At 47.5% G+C, this 19,777-nt stretch overlaps 1 protein-coding gene across 4 annotated transcripts in view; it reads left to right on the forward strand.

Annotated features, from left to right (window-relative positions):
* Pcsk6 (proprotein convertase subtilisin/kexin type 6) overlaps nt 1-19,777 on the forward strand; it is a 188,192-nt gene that overhangs the window by 153,976 nt on the left and 14,439 nt on the right. For 3 of the 4 annotated variants that reach the window (XM_021166293.2, XM_021166292.1, XM_029479539.1), the window contains exons 14-18: nt 9,161-9,340; nt 9,499-9,537; nt 15,389-15,491; nt 17,613-17,809; nt 19,055-19,142. In XM_021166293.2, coding sequence (XP_021021952.1) covers nt 9,161-9,340; nt 9,499-9,537; nt 15,389-15,491; nt 17,613-17,809; nt 19,055-19,142 — 607 coding nt within the window. The remainder of the gene's footprint in view (nt 1-9,160; nt 9,341-9,498; nt 9,538-15,388; nt 15,492-17,612; nt 17,810-19,054; nt 19,143-19,777) is intronic. The other variant, XM_029479538.1, reaches the window with a different exon arrangement.

Raw genomic sequence — 19,777 nt, forward strand, 5'->3', positions numbered from 1 at the left:
GGTGCCTGGGAGGGCTTTCCTCTGTCTCCTCCTCTGCTATTGATCCTGAGGACAGAACAGCCTCTTCTGTCCGTCCTCCCGAAACTGTCTCCCAAAATAAGACTCTAATTTTGGTGAGTTGGCTTTTTGTGGGTGTTTCTGGAGACATCCTATAGGACTGAAATAACTCTTGGCTAAATTATAGTTCATGGAGCCCTTGGGCTCTGTCCTTCAGTAACCACGGTCCCTCTGTAATCACCGTTCATCACGCAGTAGTTAAAGAGCCCAGACCCCTTTGTGGTTTGAAATATAGCTTTAATTTGACCCTAAGGAGTTTGGGATGGATAGAGTCATTGCCACGGCTGAGCTTTTGGCAGCTGTGTGAGACACTCAGTGTCACAGTCGAGTGTGCACCTGTGAAATGTGTGAATGGTCTGAGCCACTGTGTGTCTAAAGGAGCTAGACCCTTCGGAAGTCTGTGCACTAGGAAAAGGTCTGCTTCTTCAAGAGCAAGGACCCTGTCTGTGCTTCCTCTAATGCTTCCCTGGCCAAGCCAACCACAGGTAATATAGGGTCTGGCATGGGGCAAGGCCTAATTCTGTCTTCTGTGGCTATAACGAAATACTTGAGGCTTAGTCATTTACAGTGATTAGCGGTTTACTTGGTTCATGGTTCTAGAATCTAGGAAATCCAAGAGCATGTTACCAGCATCTGGTGAAACCATTTTGCTGCATCAAAATGTAGAGGAGGGTATCCCACGGTGAGTCAGAGCTAGTGTGCTGGCTCTGCTCCCGCTTGCTTCTCTTGTGCATCTCCTAATGGGGCCTGACCCTCATTACATAATCTACTCCTAGTCATTTCCCCAAATGCACCTCCAAATGTTATCATTATGAATTCCGGGATTATGTTTACAACATTTGAACTTTGGAGGAGACACATTTAAGGGATGGGGCGGGGGGGGGCTGTAACCTTAGGACTAGCCAAAACAAAAACATAGTTACAAATGAGTCACCCACGGAACAGATTACCACACCATGGCATGGTGAGTTATAGACCAGCCCTGGCTATCACTCTGCCTACTGCTCTTCTAGAAGCCAGGGGGTCATGGGCGTGTGAGGCACATTGGTGAACATGAGTCCTCTGTGTGGAGATTTAGTGAGCCTGAGAGATGCCCATTGGAGGAAAATCTAAAGTTGTCCTGGCTGAGCTGCCCCCATTGCAAAGCAATCTCCGCACAGGTTTCTAGGGACAGATGCTTGCTTGCCTTTGTAGCAAAGAGATATCAGAATGGGTAGGGGTGGGGAGTGACAGTCAAACTGTATACACCCCAAAGGATGAGCACAGCGCTACCCCTCCTGAACAGGGCGTGGTTCTTAGGGATGCTGTTTGGGAAAGAAGCCCTACAGGGGTGACCCAGCCACAGATGTCTGTTACCTGGCCTGCGGTATGTTTTCATGATAGCAGATGCCCACCTGATGGCGTGATGATGACTCAGTGTTAGAGTGCTTGCTTTGTGCAGGCAGGGCCCTGGCTTCCACACCCAGCAGCACGCATGCATGTGCACACCCATAGGAGATGCCCGGGAATCTCAAGATAAGCATCCTACTTCTCTTCACACTTAACATACCTAGCTACATGGCTGCTGTTTCCACTTGGAGGAGAATGGTAGAGCAGGGTCTCCACCACCCCCATCGTAGGCTGGGTGCCCTGCCGTCCTGCTCTGGCTTCCCCACACCTGCTCCATGCCCCTCTGATGGAGGCCTCCCTGTTTGTCAAGCATAGTTTCCTTCCCCAGCTTCAGCTGGCATTTGTCCCCAGGACCTCTCTCACCTCCCACTCCCAAACCATTAACTGAGCTGGCTACAGACAAGCCTGAGACCAGATTCCTCTATGCTTTAGAGTAGAGGATTCAAATAGAATGGTCCTTAAGTGCAACCTAGTGTACCATGGGAAGCCAACAGGCAAGGCTCCTTGCTAGGTCTCATACCTAGTCTGCCCCAGAGGCTCAGATAGCTATTGCTAGTTTGTAAGAGCAGAGCATCTTCAAAGACAGCTGTAGTGAAATGGGTCTAGGGAGCCGAAGGAACTTCTAGGTCCAAATCAGAGTCCAAATCAGCCAACCTCCCTCTAGCAGGCTCAGGGAATGCAGGCAGATCAGGGAGAGAGGAACCCTCACTTATAGGAAGACGATGTGGCCCAGGCTATAGGCTCACCTAGTGTGTTAGTCAGGGGTCTCCAGAGGAACAGAACTGATAGGGTGAATCTACAGATATAGAAAAAGGGGGGTTAGTAGAATGGTTGGTCCAGCTAGCACAACAATGGCTTTTTACTAACAGAAGGTCTAAGAATCCAGTAGTTGTTCAGTCCACGAGACTGGATGTCTCAGCTGGTCTTCAGTATATGTTAGAATCCCAAAGAAGTAGGCTCACCAATTGTGAGGGTCTACATACAGATTTGGTGACTAGGTATATAAAACTTTTGACAATGTGGAAAAATAAGGAAAATGCTGCTGCTGATTGGTTGCCGCTATCATCTCTGGATCAACTGGAAAAGGAAAAGAATGAGCTCCCTGATAAAATCAGCTTCTAGCGCCTCAGAATACGATGAAGGGCAATAAAGAATTCAGTGATAAAATGCACTGGCTCCAGATGGTCACAGTCTTAGGGTGTCTAAGTGTGCTCTGGAAGAGAATCTTCTCTCCAGCAGCCACAAAGCTCAAGTTGTAGAAAATTAAACCAAGGCCCTCATTTATAAGGCTAGCTAAATTATAGCAAAAAATCAAGTCCCAGCCTTGGAGGGTTTCTTGGTTAAAGTAAGGGCACATTGATTGATAAAAAGTGAAACCGTGTAACTTGGGATGGAGATGGATGGGAGGACCCAGGAAAAGCTGAGAACTTTGAACCATGAGACTCCAAAAGGCTTATCTCACCTGAAGAAATGATCTCTCCATCCTCAGTGGAAGATATACTTCCACCTCCGGCCCCTGAAATATTGCCTGTGCCACCTTTGACTAAGGCAATCAATCCTTCATTGTCTGCTAAACCAACAATGACTTTCCCTGAAACAGATGCCAGATAAGACATTACTGATGTCCCCCAGTCCCCACCAATATCTGCCACTAGACCTACAACCAGACTCAAGGCTCCTAGAGGGGGAGGTGGAAAGTGTAGTCCATGAGGAGGTGTGCTCCACTGCTAAAGAGCTTAATGAGTTTGCTAATTCCTTCAAGCAGAAGTCTGGGGACTATGTGTGGGAATGGATTTTAAGGGTGTGGGATAATGGTGGAAGGAACAAAAACCTGGATCAGGCTGAGTTTATTAATATGGACCTACTGAGTGGGGGTTCTAAGTTGAATATGGAAGGGCAATTAAAAAGGTGTCAAAAGTTTGTTTGAATGGTTAGCTGAAACATTTGTCAAAAGGTGGCCTACTGAAAAAAGAGTTGGAGATCCCTTGGCTTAGTGTTGATGAAGGGATGTCAAAGCTCAGGGAAATTGCAATGCTAGAGTGGGTACACTGTATAAAACCTAATCCTCCACAATGGAAAAGCCCGGAAGACAGGCCCTTCACTAACCCTCTAAGCCGCAAAAGGGGCATCAGCACATTTGAAGAACTTTGTTCTCGACCTTTTCCTTGTGTCAAACCTTAGGGTTTGAGGTACTGCTGCTAAGTTGAATGAATTAAATGCATTGGGTTTAATTGGATCCTGAGATACCAGGGTCCGGATGGATAGCAGTGAATAGCCAAAGACAAAGTGATCGTAGTTATCATAATGAGCAGCACAGTCAAAGCAATGTCCACGATGGCCTGACCCATAATGGTCAGCACAGGCAAGGTGATTTTTATGATGGCATTATGTGTATGGGCCTATGGTATTGGCTAATCAATCACTGAATTTCCGGGAATGAAACAGATAAGCCTACTGAATTTTTGTTTGATCTGTATCCGTGGAAAAATTCTCAAACAAATGTAAGAGAGGCTTCATTAGATCATGGCAAAGGGGGATCTTGGCCTATGAACCAACTTCCAGACTTGAGCTAGACCTAGACTTCCAGACTTTTGCAGACCTAGAACACCTTGAATAAAGGAACAGCCAGTTTCCCCTGTGGACCTTGATAAGATACCCAAGAGTTTTACTGTTAGCTTTTCTCCAGTCCTTCCCCAAAGGGTCCTAAGGCCTTTTACAAGGATACACTAGGAGAAAGGAAATAATCAGACTGTCCAGGGTCTATTGGATACTGGTTCTGAATTAGCAGCACTAAGTCAGGGAGATCCCAAGAAACACTGGGGCCCTCCAGCTAAAGAAAGGGCTGATGGAGGTCAGGTAAGTAATTCATGGAGTTTTGGCTGAAGTCTGATTCATAGTAGGTCCAGTGGGCCCCCCAAATTCCCCAGTCCCAGAAAGTATAATTGGGATAAATATAATTAGGAGTTGTCAGAACTCTCAAATGGGTTCCCTGACCTGTAGAGTGAGGGCTATTATGGTTGGAAAGGCTAAATGGAAGCCTTTAGAGTTGCCTCTGCCTGGGAAAATAGTGAATTAAAACAAGAATGGCATCCCTGGAGGAACTGCAGAAATTACTGCCACCATCAAGGACTTGAAAGTTGCAGGGGTGGTGGTCCCCACATCTGCCTTTAACTCTCCTATCTGGCCAGTGCAGAGGACAGGTGGATTATGGAGAATGACAATTGACTATCAAAACCTCCATCAAGTAGTGACTCTGATTGCAGCTGCTGTACCAGATGTGATGTCCTTACTTGAGCAGATGAACACATCTCCTGGTACATGCCATGCAGCTATTGATCTAGCAAATGCCTTTTTCTTGGTACTTGTCCAGAAAGACTACCAGAAGCAATCTGCTTTCTGTTGTCAAGGCCAGTAGAATATCTTTAGGGTAAGTCAAGGATACATTAACTCCCCAGCCCTGTGTCATGACTTAGTCCAAAGGGATCCTGTCTCTTCCACATTGGTTCACTAGACTGATGACTTTATACTAGTTGGACTAAGTGAGCAGGAAGTAGCAACCACTTTGTACTCCTTGATAATACATATGCACTTCAGTAGATAGAAAATAAATCCAACCTAAATCCAAGGGCTTTCTACCTTAGTGAAATTCTTAGGAGTCAAGTGGTATTGGGCATACAGAGATGTTCCTTCTAAGGTGAAGGATAAGTTATTGCACCTGGCCCCTCCCACCAAGAAAGAAACACAACATTTAGTTGACCGACTTGGATTCTGGAAACAGCACATTCCTCACTATGGTATGTTACTCCAGCCCATATACCAAGTGACTCAGAAAGCTGCTAGCTTTTTGTGGGGCCTGTTACAGGATAAGGCTCTTCAATAAGTCCTGGCTACTGTGTAGGCTGCTCCACCACTTAGACCATATGATGCAGCAGACTCCATGGTACTTGAGGTATTAGTGGCAGGTAGAGATACTGTTTGAAGCCTTTGTCAGGCCCTTATAGGTAGATCACAGAAGAGAAAGACCTTTGGGATTTTGGAGCAAGGCTCTACCATCATCTGCAGATTACTGTTCTCCATTTGAGAGACAGGTCTTGGCTTGCTATTTAGCCTAACTGAATGCTTGATAATGGATCACCAAGTTACCATGCAATCTGAGCTGCCCATCATGAGCTGGGTGTTATTGGACCCACTAAGTTTAAGTAGGGTGGTCACAGCAGGAACCTGTTGTCAAATGGAAATGGTATATATGTGATTGGCCCTGACTATGTCTGGAGGGCACAAGCAAGTTACATTAAAAAGATGCCTGAATATCAGTGGTTTCTACTCCCATTACAATGCCATCTGCTGCCAAGCATGCGCCTATAGCCTCATGGGGTGTTCCCTATGATCAATTGAGTGAGGAAGGGAAGACTAGGGCCAGGTTTGCTGATGGCTTTGCACATGATGCAGGCACCAATCAGAAGTAGATAGCTGCATCATTACAATGCCTTTCTGGAACAACTCTGAAAGACATAAGCAATGGGAAATCTTCACAGTGGGCAGAACAGTGGGCAGTACACATGGCCATACATTTTGTTTGGAAGGGGCATGACCAGATATGAGATTGTTCACAGATTTCATGGGCTATAGCAAATCAATCAGCTGGACGGTCAAGGACTTGGAATGAGCATGATTAGAAGATCGTTGAGCAAGATATCTGGGGAAGAAGTGTGTGGCTAGATCTCTCCAAATGGGCAAAGGATGTAAAGAGATACTTGGGCCCCCATATAATGCCCATCAAAAGGTGACTAAAGCAAAGGAGGAGCGCAGGAATCAAGTAGATGGATAACCCATTCTGTGCACAGTCACAGTCTTTCTCCAGCCATGCCTGTCATTGTTCAGTGGACCCATGGACAAAGTGGTGGCCGAGGTGGAGGGTATGCATGACCTCAGTAACATGGACTGCCACTCAACCAAGGCTGACCTGCCTACAGCTGCTGCTGAGTGTCAGATCTGCCAACAGCAGACAGCAACACTGAGCCCCAGACATGATACCATTCCCCAGGGTGACTAGACGGTGATCTAGTAGCAAGTTAACTACATTGGACCACTTTCTCTGTGGAAAGGATAACACTTTGTCCTTCCTGGAACAGATACTAATTCTGGTCATGCCTTTTCTGCATGTAATACTTCTGCCAAAACCACCATCATGGACTTACAGGATGTCTTATTTACCCTCATGGCATTCCACCACACAGAATCACTGCTGACCAAGGAATGAACTTTACAGCCAGAGGAGTGCAGCAGTAGAGTAGCACCCATGATCATAGAATCCACTTGTCTTACTCTGCTCCCCACCACCCTGAAGCAGCTTGCCTGATAGAAATATAGAATGGCCTATTGAAGACACAGTTACAGCATCAATTATGAATATGTTTCGAATCAGTGTCCAATATACAGTTTCTCTCATAGCCAAGACTCACAGGCCCAGGAATCAAGGTGTTGAAAAGAAATGGTTCCACTCACTCACTCAATATCACCCTTACTGACCCACTAGGTAAAATTTTCCTTCCTGTTGCTTTTGCCTTCAGTTCTGCTGGTCTAGAAGTTTTGGTTCCAGAGTAGGGAGTGCTCCTGCCAGGAGACGCAGCAAACATTCCATTGTACTAGAAGCTTAGACATCCCCCTGGCCACTTTGGGTTTCTGATGCCCTTAAGCCAGCAGACTAAGAAAGGAGTAACAGTGTTAGGATGGGGTGATGGATTCAGGTTACTAAGAGGAAACTGAATTGCTTCTCCACAATAGACGAAAGAAAGATTATGTCTGGAGTGCCTGAGATCCTTTGCGGTGGTTCTCAACCTTCCTAAGGCTGAAACCCTTTAATACAGTTCTTGTGTTATGGAGACCCCCCCACACCATAAAATTATATTTTTTTGCTACTTCATTACTGTAATTTTAATACTGCTATGAATCATAATGTGAAAGTCTGTGTTTTCCAGTGGTCTTAGGCAATCCCTGTGAAAGGGTTGGGACCTTAACCCCCCCCCCAGGTTGAGAACCACTACTTTAGGGCATCTCTTGGTGCTACCATGTCCTGTGACTAAAGTCAATGGGAAACTGCAGCAACCTAAGGCAGGATGCCAAAGGGCAAAGAACCTTGAGGAATGAAGGTATGGGTCACTCTCCTAGGACAAGCGTCAAGCCCTGCTGAGGTGCTTGCCAGGGTGGAGGGAATACAGAACAGGTAATAGAGGCAGGTACCAATACATACCAGCTAAGGCTATATGACCAGTTGCAGAAACAAGGAATAGAACTGATATGAGTGTGTGCCATATGTTGTAAAGAATGTATTTGTACAGATATTTGTGTTTTCTTTTCTCAATTTATCATAGAATATATTATCAATTTAGAGACTATCAGTGGTTATCATATTTAAGTTTGAGATACTATAAGGATCAGGGGCATCACCACCTATTCTAAATTTTATAATGTATTTGTGGTTATACAAGAGATCATTCTATCATGTTAGGTGCAATCTTGACATGGTTTTTGTTTTCATTTGGAAATTAATCATGACATAAGGAGATATGATTGTGTAAAGTTGACAAGGAGTGGACTTGTGGTAGCAGTTCTTGGTTGTCACCTTGACTACATCTGGAATATCTGGAATGAACTCAAACCCATGTGGCTGGGCAAACTGATGAGAGGTGGTTGTTGCTGTTGTTATGATATCATTTGGAGTAGGAAGACCCGTTTTAGTCTAGATCTTTCAAAGTCAAATTAATCAGATGTATTTGCCTCCTTAAGTTTGCAAACTAGCTCATACCATGGGCTTCCAGTACTCTCTGAACTTCTAGAGGAAGTTTTGGTAGCTGGAGAAGCTTCAGTAGCTTTAGATATTGGCAAATTGAAAACCTACTTCAGATACTTAAATTAATCCTTATACTTCTGTTGCTCTAGGACCACTTCTGATACTAAAATCTGTATTAGTCAAGGTTCTCTAGAAGAATCAAAGTTACAGAATGAGTGTGTATATATGGGATAAACATATCTCATATATTTATTCATATCTCATCTATATGTATATATATGATTTATTAAAAATGGTTCATAGGCTGTGGTTCACCTAGTCCAACAATGGAAGGTCCAAGAATCCAGTTCAGTCCACAAGACTGGATATCTCAGCTGGTCTTCTCTATACACCAGAATCCTGAAGAAGTAGGCTCTAATGTTAGTGATGGAATGGACTTGCCACAAAGAATCAAACTTACAGAAAGAGTGTGTATATATGGCAAAGAGAGCAAGCTTCCTTCCTTCATATCCTGTATACAGGCTACCAGCAGGAAACGTGACCCAGATTAAAGGTGGATCTTCCCAGCTCAAAAGATTTGGATTAAAGGTCTATTTTACTACCTCAAAAGATCAAGATTAAAAAATAGGTTGGAAGTGGTAGGAACATTTAAAATGATTTAATCTAGAAAAGATCCCTCACAGGTGTACCCAGCCACGTGGGTTTTAGTTCATTCCAGGTGTAATCAAGTTGACAACCAAGAGTAGCCATCACATCAGGTCATCAGGAGGGCGGGAAATGATGTAATGACAAAGAGCCTACCATAGGGGTTGAAGCTAGGCAGCATCTGACTCCCATATGAGTAACAGGGGCTGCTGTACAGGCTTAGCAGTCTGTAAATGTATCCCGAGCTTTGGGGATAATGATGGTTTTGGTGCCTTCCAGGAAAGCTGAAAGAATGGAGCCTCATTTTATATGGCACCGCAGAGCACCCATACCGCACCTTCAGCTCCCATCAGTCTCGCTCACGGATGCTGGAGCTCTCCGTCCCGGAGCAGGAGCCTCCCAAGGCTGCTGGACCACCACCCCAGGCAGAGACTCCAGAAGACGAGGAAGAGTACACAGGTAATAAACCTGAATGGGAGGAAATGGGTAGCCTGCCAACTTCACTTTCCACTGTAGTTCTTAAAGATGGGGCCCTTCTAGGCAAAAGGTGGGGTTTTGTTTGTAAGTCTTACCTTGCCTGGAAGTTGTAATAATAACAGTAATTTGCACTTACACAGCTCCTTCCATCCAAGGCTCTCCTAATACTTTACAGACCAGTAAGTATACTTCAAACCAGTAAGTACTCTCTGACCTTTCAGGCTGGGCCACTGGGCTCCTTCCAATATGCCCAACCAGAACTGGGGCTTGCCCTGGGTTAATTAGCTTGGCTCCAGGGTGGCCCCCTTTTCTTCAAAGTCTCTCATCACAAGACTCAATAGCTGGACTCTCTCAAGTCCATCCATTTTGAGCAACCGGAAATGAGAAGGAAGCTTGGGTTCCATGTTTCCAAAAAGGAGCTGGTTGCACAGGCTTCTACAGCTATCCCACTGGCATGGTGGCTTCATTCTCTAGACCAATGGCTCATTCGCAAGGTAGCTAGGAGCCATGGGAACCCAAACATGTCTCTGGACAGCTCCTGTCTCTGGGCAGAGCCCAGATGTTATTTGAGCTTGAAGCTCATTTTCCTCTGGGTCATCTCATAGCAATTATATGGCACTGGTTGTTTCTGGTTGGGCATATTTTTCATAGCTGAATATCCTAGCTACTTGACAAATGATGGGTGATATCTCAAAATATGGATAACTAGATGGAAACTTCCACCAATACAAATCAAGCGTAAACCCTGGTCGATTCCATTTTAAATTTTTTCTGCCATTCCTTTAAAACGAAACATTAAATTATGTATGGGCTAATCTGCTGTTTTCTCTTGTGATTTATAAACCATGGCAAGATTCAGTAATTATTAATAAAGAGCTGATTTTTTCCCCCTCAAACCTGCTACTGACTTCAGCCATGCACACTGGGATCTCACCCTATGCTGTTCTATTCTCAAGAGTACCTGGTCCCTACCCAGCATGGCCAGAGGTTTCCATAGGAATAAGATGTGTTTCTGGCTCTTGGGAAAGCTCTCTGAAGTCTAGGGGGAAACTGGAAGGGAGACCCAGTTACAGAGGCAGGCCAGAGTGACAGAGGGTGCCATGGTATGAGTGGCCAAGCAGGAAGAATGAGGAACAGCAAGCCTCTTTAGAGTCCCAAGAAAGGGCAAGGGGGACAGGCTGTGGCTTTCAAAACATGGAAAGCTAGTCATTGATAAACTACATTTGTGGTGATGCCACGGCCCTCATTGGCTTTACCTGGACCTTATGGACCATAGAGTAGCTGCCATATTAAGAAAGATAGAGACAGTCCAATGGAGCAGTGGTCCCAGGAGGAGACAAGAGACGGATAGGAGAGGAGGAGGACCAACACTCGCTAGGACAAGAAATAGAGGAGGTGAAAGAGGACAGGGGAGAGAATGTTTATAAATGACAAGGCCCCAAAATAGCAGCTAACAAGATTGCCCATCACAGGAGAATGGTGCTTCCATAGAGGGTGCTCAGCACAGAGGGTCTATTTTCTATAGCTATAACAAAATCCCCAAAGCTGAGTGCTTATACAGAAGAAACGGTTTATTTAACTCACAATTTGGGGGACTAGAAACACAGCCTACCTGTCTATCTCTGAAGAAATACTTTTGGCTGCTTCACAAGAGAGTAGAGACTCAGGAAAACTATGGATGATGTATAAGGGCCAAGTGGGTGGCAAGGCCATTCTTTAGAACAACCTGCTCTTGCTGGAACTATAAGTGCCATAAGTTAGCATTAACCCCTTCCAAGGGTGACATCCAAAGTGTTCTAACTACCTTCCACTATGTGCCCCTGGGGTTTTCATCACTGGGACAAACACCTAAGAGAAATAGTTAAAAAAGAGGAACAATTTATTTTGGCTCATGGACTCAGAGGCTCCAATCCATGTTTGCTTAGCCCCATGGCCCTGAGTAATGGGGTTAAACATCATGATGGAGATATTTTACCTCCCCAAATCTGCCAACATTTTGAATCAATCAGTGGCTGAACCTTGACTAGGTCAGAGGCATCACTGGTCCAGTCCTATCTGGAAGCATCCTTACAGACACACAGACGTATAGGAAGTTATCTCCTCAGCATCCCCCAAGCCTGTCATTGGACAGTCAAAGCTAGTCATCACAGTAAGGGATTCTACAACCTCAGCACTGTCCCGCTGAGGACCAGGTTCCGACTCATTAACAGTCAGGGCCAACTCCAAACTAGACCAGGACCCTGGCCAGAGCCAGGCAGCGGGACTCTAGTCTCTAGGTAAGGTAAGTGATAGACTAAGATTACATTGGAGTCTGAGATTTATCTCAGAAACATGAGCAATGACATCAGCAAGTAGTGTGGAGGACCAGAGAACAAGAGGACTGGGAACCAGAAGGCCTGCCAGAAGTGAGGATAGCAGCCTCAGCAGGCAAGGTGAAGCACAGGGAAGATATGAGGAGGATACTAGGAATGAACAGCTTGCAGTGAGGGCCAGCCTACAGTGACAGAGCCATCTGGTGGTGACAGTGGAGGCAGACCCCACAGCCACCACCAGACACATCAGGATACTTGATTGAAGAGCAGACCTTTGGCTGGCTCCACCTAAGGGACCAGGTCCAGCAGATCTGGGGTGCTCTGAAGTCTACACTCATAGCAGGTAAATAAGACACTCCAGGTAGGGTGTACCTAGGCAGCTAGTAGACCTGAGCCCAGAAAGGATGAAGGTAGGATATAGGGTGGAGTTCTTATAAGCATGTGAGGGGGAATGAAGGGGAGCCTGGGTTGGGGAAAGAAACAGTCATTGAGCAAGGAAAATGAGCCTCATGGTACATGCATATAACCTCAGGAACCTGGGGTGGGGAGTCGTCTGAAGTCAGCTTAAGGCTTACCAGGGCTGCAGAGTGAATTCAAAACCAGCCTGATCAACTTGCAGAATTTCTGTCTCAAAAAAACATATGTGCGGGCAATATTGCTCAGCGGTAAAGCACTTACCTGGCGTTGTGCAGCCCCAGAGTCAATCCCTAGCCTTGGGAAGAAAGGAGAAGAGAGAGAGAGAGAAGGGATGGGGAGGGGGGAACAGAGAGGATGGTTTCTTTTTTTTCAACCCTGGTCTTGCCCCACAAAGGACGGGAAATTGGCTTTTCAAATTAGCCTGTGTTGGTTAACCCCATGGGGTTGTGATCTGCTGTTAGCCAAGCTGTTCAGAACATCCAGACACTCCTCTTGCTGGGTCCTCTGCTCCGTGAGCCGCACAGCACACTGACTCCGGAAGCCAGGGCTCGGAGTCACTTTCAGCTAATTGAGGAGAGATGCAAAGCAGACATAATTACAGATTGTGACAAAAACAGATGCTCACAGAGAGAATGAGTTACAGCTGGACACCAGCATTCCAGGGAGGAGAGGGGTGGTTGGGGTAAGATAGCTGGCTGGCTAGCCAGGTGGATCTGATTCAGCGTGTTTCATGGGTGAGATGAAGTTTGATATTTGGCTTTTAAAACCACCCAGAAAGCCACATGCTGACTGATTGGTTGGTTTATGAATCTGATAGCTGCTCTTGGCTGGACAGTGTCATATCCCAGCCTCTCCAGCTGAGGGCTGGCTGTTGCCCATGGCCTTGATGCTCTTGATGGGAAGGCTGAGAGGCAGGGGCAGGCAGAGGTGACAAGTGACATCAGCAGCCTGTTGACCACGGCTAGGGAAGGCCCAGGCCGGGCCCTGCTGAAGGCCATCTCTGGTTAGGGACTTGCTAGGACATTTGCCGACAGATGGTGAAGACATCTGCCCCTGCTCCACACTTCCTCCGTCTGAACTGCCACATTTCAGCCACCGGCAGACAGTCACCTCACATTCGCTCCACACAGATACATCCTAGGTACTTGCATTGAACAAGCTAGACTCCATTCTGTTTGACCCCATTCTGTCTGTCTGAGGAAATGGGGCTCATGTTTCTGTCCCCCCCCCCCACACACACACACAATGTGCTTAATCTTTCTAAGGTAGAGGTAAGTCTTACTGAACTTAGAGGGCATCGTCTGTACTCTAAAAAGCTGAGTTTGGCCACCCACCCTTAAGAAGAAGCCAATTAAAACAATCAAATGAATATTAAAAATCAGGAAAAGGAGATTTATCCACTGTGGCTGCATTAGAAAACGGGGCATGGACATCCTCTGACCCCAAAGCCCAAGTTCACCCCAAGTTCATGTTCACAGCCTTGAAGTGAGATTAAAGTGTAGATCGAGGGCACATCTAAGCAGGTGTGGTTCTACACACCATTGTCTGGGTTGCAGTCCTATACCGTAAGGTGGTCTGACAAGTTCTAAACCTCTCTGTGGTGACAAGCTCTCCCTTTAGCTGATGTTTTCCCAGCATGAGAGTCCAGGGGATGGCTCGTTTCTCTGGAGTCTATCATCTCAATGGTCTCACAGTCAGACTGAGAGACACGTCTCTTCAACGTGGCTTCCTTTCCACCAGGCTAGTTGCACTGTTACCTGCTGCCTCCTGGGTTGTACAGAGAATGTTCTGCAGAAGGCAGAAGGCAAGCCCTTAAGTGACTAGTCACAGGGCCACAGCAGAATGCTGCCATGCCTTGTGTGTGGGGGAAGGAGGGTGGCCAAGAGTAGTGCCACGGAATGAGGAGTTGACGTTTCCCCATGGCTCACTCTGGGGTGAGGCTGACAAGAAGCTCCAAAATAATAAAGCCTTGGAAGACAGGGTGAGGGTTTGGCTCAGGTGCTGAATTTTCGAAGTGACAGTCTTGTCTACCTAGAACACAGAATAGGATGGCAGCCACTTGGAAAGGCCATCTAGAACCTCCTAGAGGAGACCGCAGCTCTGCGGGGGTTCACAGCAAGAAAGGAGGCAAGTGGAGATCCACAGTGCAAACTGGGAGATATCAACAAGGATGAACCTTAGGCAGGGAAGCAAACTCTAACGCCAGGAGAGCCCCGGACAGGGAGCGGGGATGAAGAGGCCTTTGTGCTCTCAGGAAAGCCCACTGTGGGCTGGGAGAATGGGGGCTTTTGTATTCATGTTCTGCATGAAATGTGGTGGCCAGCTTGTCAACTCCACTTCTCTCTGGATTCAATCCCCATCTGCTGCCAACACAAGCTTAGCAGAAGGCTGTTTCCGTTCTAACCTCTCAGAAGCCTTTCCAGTGCCCCCTCCAGCCCCTCCCTGCATCCCTTCCAACCTCCAGGGATGCTTTGCCTCTGTGTGCATAGCAAATGGTGGCACAGACAGTCACCTCAGGCTGACTTCAGCACTGAGAAGCAGAACCTGCAGCCATGCCCACCTCAGCTGAGGTGGCTCATCCCTGCAGGGCGCTGGGGAAGGACCAAGAAGGTGACAGTTTTCTGGATTTTGTAGAGTTCCCTGCACTTCTAAATGGCTTTTCTGACCACATGGAACCCACCATTAGAATTGAAGTCACCTGAAGAGACCTGAGGGAAGACATGATAGCTTACTGCTGGCAGCCAGAGTGATGGAAGCCGGGGGTGGGGGGGGGGGGGGGGGGGGGGGGAGGAAGGCGGCAGGAAAGAGCTCAGCCCACAGTCTCCATGAGAATCAACTGGTGCCATGTTCCCAACGTCCCTGTCCCCTTACATTCTGTGTAACCTGGGCACACCAGGTGTGGAAATATGCTGCACTGTCACAACTTGAAAACCATCTGCATTGCTGTTTTTCTCAGTGCATAATCAAGGTGACTGGTCCCATCATGATGGCACTACTGCCTCATACTAGGACCTCAGTTCCCATCTCCTTGCTAGCCTTCGTCTCTCACTACTACCAAGACTAAATATCACTTGCTCTCATGCCTTTCCTCCCTAAAGGGTCAGAACAGATAGACTCAGGCCCCAGCTGGGGACCACATCCCATGAGTAGGTCTCTGATATGGTAATCTATAAAAGACACCACTCTTGAAGGAAGTTCCCCAGACCTGGGGGTTGTGGTAACCCGGCAAAGGGGACCCATGGGGCTGGAATGGATGGAGAAAGCATCTCTCTGGGTGACAAGAAGTGCTTGTGTCTTTAAGGTGTGTGCCATCCTGAGTGTGGTGACAAAGGCTGTGATGGTCCCAATGCAGACCAGTGCTTGAACTGTGTCCACTTCAGCCTGGGGAACTCCAAGACAAACAGGTAACAAGTGGCTGGAGCTGCTGTCTGCAGAGCCTAGAGCCCTGTGTTGTAGTGCTAAGGTGGCCATGTTGAACTATATAACCCTCAAAAGGAGAATGCATCAGAGTTAACAGCTTTCCATTTAAAAAGAAGAAAAAAGTTTAGTATCCTGGTTTTAATCACACGAGTAATACAAGTCCATTATGAAAGGGTAAGAAGTTGAACGCTTTGCTGGCCGTGCTTAGAAATCATTCTGCATCCATACTAGGTCATACTGGTACACATGCCTGCTCACAGAGGATTGTGGGCATGTGTGATTCAAGAACCCTATACTGTAGGCCTCAGAGGACCAGCAGGGTGACTTGGCTCTTAGACAGGCCACAGCTGGCTGTGGGATTCCCTGGAAGCTCCCTAAAAAGTCTGTGAAACTTCCTGTTCCCTGAAGGAGGGCTGTGACAGACCCGACCTGGGGCACCATCTTAGTTAGGATTTCCCTTGCTGTGAAGAAACATTAGGACCAAGGCAACTCTTAAAAGAGACAGCATTTGGGGCTGGTGAGATGGCTCAGTGGGTAAGAGCACCCGACTGCTCTTCCAAAGGTCCGAGGTTCAAATCCCAGCAACCACATGGTGGCTCACAACCATCCATAACGAGATCTGGCGCCCTCTTCTGGAGTGTCTGAAGACAGCTGCAGTGTACTTACATATAATAAAAATAAATCTTTAAAAAAAAATAATCCTTCACGTAATAAAAAAAAAAAAAAAAAAAGAGACAGCATTTAATTGGGGCTGGCTTACAGATCCAGAGGTTTAGTCCATCATCATCATAGCAGGAAACATGGCAACATCCAGGCAGGCACAGTGCTGGAGAAGGACCTAAGAGTTGTGCATCTTGATCTGAAAGAAACCAGAAGAGACTGTCTCTTCTGCAGGCAGACAGGAAGAAGGTATCAAAGCCCATTCCCAAAGTGACACACTTCCTCCAACAAGGCCACACCTAAGTGTCTCACTTCCCATAGGCCAAACATTTTCAAACCACCACAGACACCTAGCCTATGGCCAACTGTCCCAGCTCAGACTGTCCCTTCTGTGAGGAGTATGCTAGCCTTAGACCCTAATACGACTCCCTAATAGGCTTGAAGTTTCCCTTCTTTTTTTTTTTTTTTTTTTTTTTTTTTTCCCAGAGCTGAGAACTGAACCCAGGGCCTTGCGCTTGCTAGGCAAGTGCTCTACCGCTGAGCTAAATCCCCAATCACCACCCCCCTTCTTTTTATTTATTTAATACAATGCACAAACCTTCCTGAGCATCCATCATGGGCCGAGTGTGCCTAGAATGGAAGGCCAAGGTGACAGCAAGACAGTGCTGTGCACACTAAAGGTCTGGATGAAAGATGACCTCAGCACTGCTGAAGCATGTCTGTGAGAGCCAGGCAGGCCAGGCAAGGGTGTGCTATACACAGTGGATGTAAGATGCAGATCTTGCTGTAACCCGATTCCCCATCCCAGACCTGGGACACACCCTGGCTCTGAACAAGGGCAGTCATTTATAGCTTCATTCACTGACCATCAAACTTATTCTATGCAAGCATCAAAGTAGGATTTGACCCAGTCAGAAATTCCAAGCCTGGGAGATAATGGTGCACACCTTTAATTCCAGCACTCAGGAGGCAGAGACAGGTGAATCTCTGAGTTCGAGGCCAGCAGAATGAGTTCCAGGACACCCAGGACTGCACAGAGAAACCCTGTCTCAAAAGGGCACGAGGGAGGGAGGGAGGGAGAGAGAGAGTGAGAGAGAGAGAGAGATTGTTGTGATTAGACAAGGTCTCCCTATGTAGCCCAAACTGACTTTGACCTCAGACTCTTCCTGCCTTAGCCAAATGTTGGTATTATAGTTGTAGTCTACCAGACCCAGCTCCTGGGATTGGGTTCCTGTTCTTCAGACCTGTCTGTTTGTACCTAGGACACTGCGTGCCCCCCCCCCCAGGTGCACAGCAAACATAGGGGAACTTATTTATGGTTTAACCTGCCCCCTGGGATTCTGTTTTACCCACCTAGCTATGAAGCCTCAGTCCATGGAAGAACCACCCAGGGTGGGCACCGGGTTGGAAGGAAACAAGATCCTTACCTGCCCTTGCTCCCACAGGAAGTGTGTGAGCGAGTGCCCCTTGGGCTACTTTGGGGACGCAGCTGCAAGACGCTGCCGTCGCTGCCATAAGGGATGTGAGACGTGCACGGGCAGGAGCCCAGCACAGTGCCTGTCTTGTCGCCGTGGGTTCTATCACCACCAGGAGACGAACACGTGTGTGACCCTCTGTCCTGCCGGACTTTATGCTGATGAAAGTAAGTGGGCTGTCCACAGACACAAGCATAGCTGAGTTGGCTCCCCTTCTGGACCGTGCTCCCCTATTTAGGGAGGGTTTCCTGGGCCGTTGGCTTCTTGTCCTCTCTGGCCTTTTGTGGAATCTTGCACCAGGCCAGGGGGCGAGGATGTGAAGTCACAGCACTCAGCAGAGGTAGCCTGCAGCACAGTGGTGAAAGCACTGTTGAAATTAGTCCCGCACACTGAATTCATTCTCTACTGAGGACAGGATGCAGAGAAAAGAGCTTGTCCACAGCTCATCCTCACTATAGCGCTGTGGGCTTCAATGCAGGCTTCCATAGCTGGGGGAGTGAAACTCACTCTGCAAGAGATGAAAGAGAAGGTTTGTGCTAACAGCTCTCAGATGAGCTGAGGACTTTGGAAACTCTGCAGGTATCATCCCGACTTTAGTCCTCCCATTTTAACCCCTGCACTGGTCCAGCCTGTCGCCTGTCATACCATGGCTGTTGGCCCTGGAGAGAAGGAGCCAGGAAGTTTTTAAAGACATATCAAGTCATCAAGAAATGACTCCATTTAGAGGGGAAATGGCAAGTTACATAGGAACATTTCCCAGGCTTTAGGGACACCTGTCAAGGCTGCCAGCCAGGCTCACTTTCAGCTGGACACACAGGTTCCTCACCTTGCCTGGCCAGGTCAGCCATCCTTCACCACTGTCCTGCTGAGCACCAGCTGAGTGTATGAGATGCCACCCACAGGCCCCTCGACTCTCAGGCCTGGCATGTAGCAATGATGCCAGCTGGGGTTTGATGAGGCACCTGCACAGATGAGCTTGGTAATAAAGCTTGGGAACACAGGTGGGACTGGGAGTACCCCCAGTAGCTGCTGAGGAGGAGGGGTAGAGTCCTGCCTCCCTGGGAGAGGAGCCAGTGGCCTCCAGGGTACCTCAAAGGTTTATAAAGATCTGCACCTGATACAAATATTCTCAGTGATTGGCTCCAGTCCCTGTGGCTGTAAGCAGAACCAATGTGTCTCCTGTAGAAAAGAGCCACCTCTGAGGCCAGCTGGTCCTTTGACTTGATTGAGTTACTGCAGAGAAGGGACGTGGGAAGCTCAGGGGCTAACACCAGTCTAGCACCCAGGTTCATGTCATTTCCTGCTCCCCTCTGGTGAGGGCATTGGGAACAGCTGTCATTACCAAGGCCACCAGGCATGCTGGGGCTTATTTTCCATTCTGAGCCCCTCCACGTCACCCTGCCTTTCTGCAGGTCAGAGACTCTGCCTGAGGTGCCACCCGAGCTGTCAGAAGTGCGTGGATGAACCTGAGAAGTGCACTGTGTGTAAGGAGGGATTCAGGTGAGCCCACCCTGAACCGGGGGAAAAAAGAAGGCAGGATCCACACTGTGTTTGCTTTCCGGAGAGTCTGCTTCTTCTCCTGGAAGCTAAAATGTCAAAGGCACAGAGCCCAACGAGTCCTGCCTGCCAACTCAGGGGACCACTGAAGAAGAGAGCTTGAAGGATGGCCAGAATCTCCACATTCTAGGCTGGGCTTGGAAAGTTGATTAAAGTAACAGTTGAACACATGAGATAACAATAGTTGCTGTTGGGATGGGAGCGTGGGGGTTGTTGGGAGAATTCCTAGGAAGCACATGGCACTTTCCTCTGCAGTAGTAAACCCCTCTACTCCGGTTCCCCTCCTGGCCCAGGCCACAGCTGCAGTGGCTGGCCCACCCTCCTTCCTGGCCATCCTCCTGGTGGTGAGATTTCCCCCCTCACCACCTCAGCTTTCTCCTTCATCCAGAAAGTCAACTTGGCTCCCTGAGGATGTTCCGTCATTTCTTGATCCTCCCTGTTCCACAGCCCTATTTTAAATTCTTTTTGTTTGAATCATTTACTGCAGCCAAGTGTCTCCTGTAGTGACACTTGCATTTAGTGACATCAAAATGCATATTACCAGTTACCATCCAACAGTTTGGAAAGCATATATCAAG

This window comes from Mus caroli, chromosome 7, assembly GCF_900094665.2.
Source record: "Mus caroli chromosome 7, CAROLI_EIJ_v1.1, whole genome shotgun sequence".
NCBI lineage: Eukaryota > Metazoa > Chordata > Mammalia > Rodentia > Muridae > Mus > Mus caroli.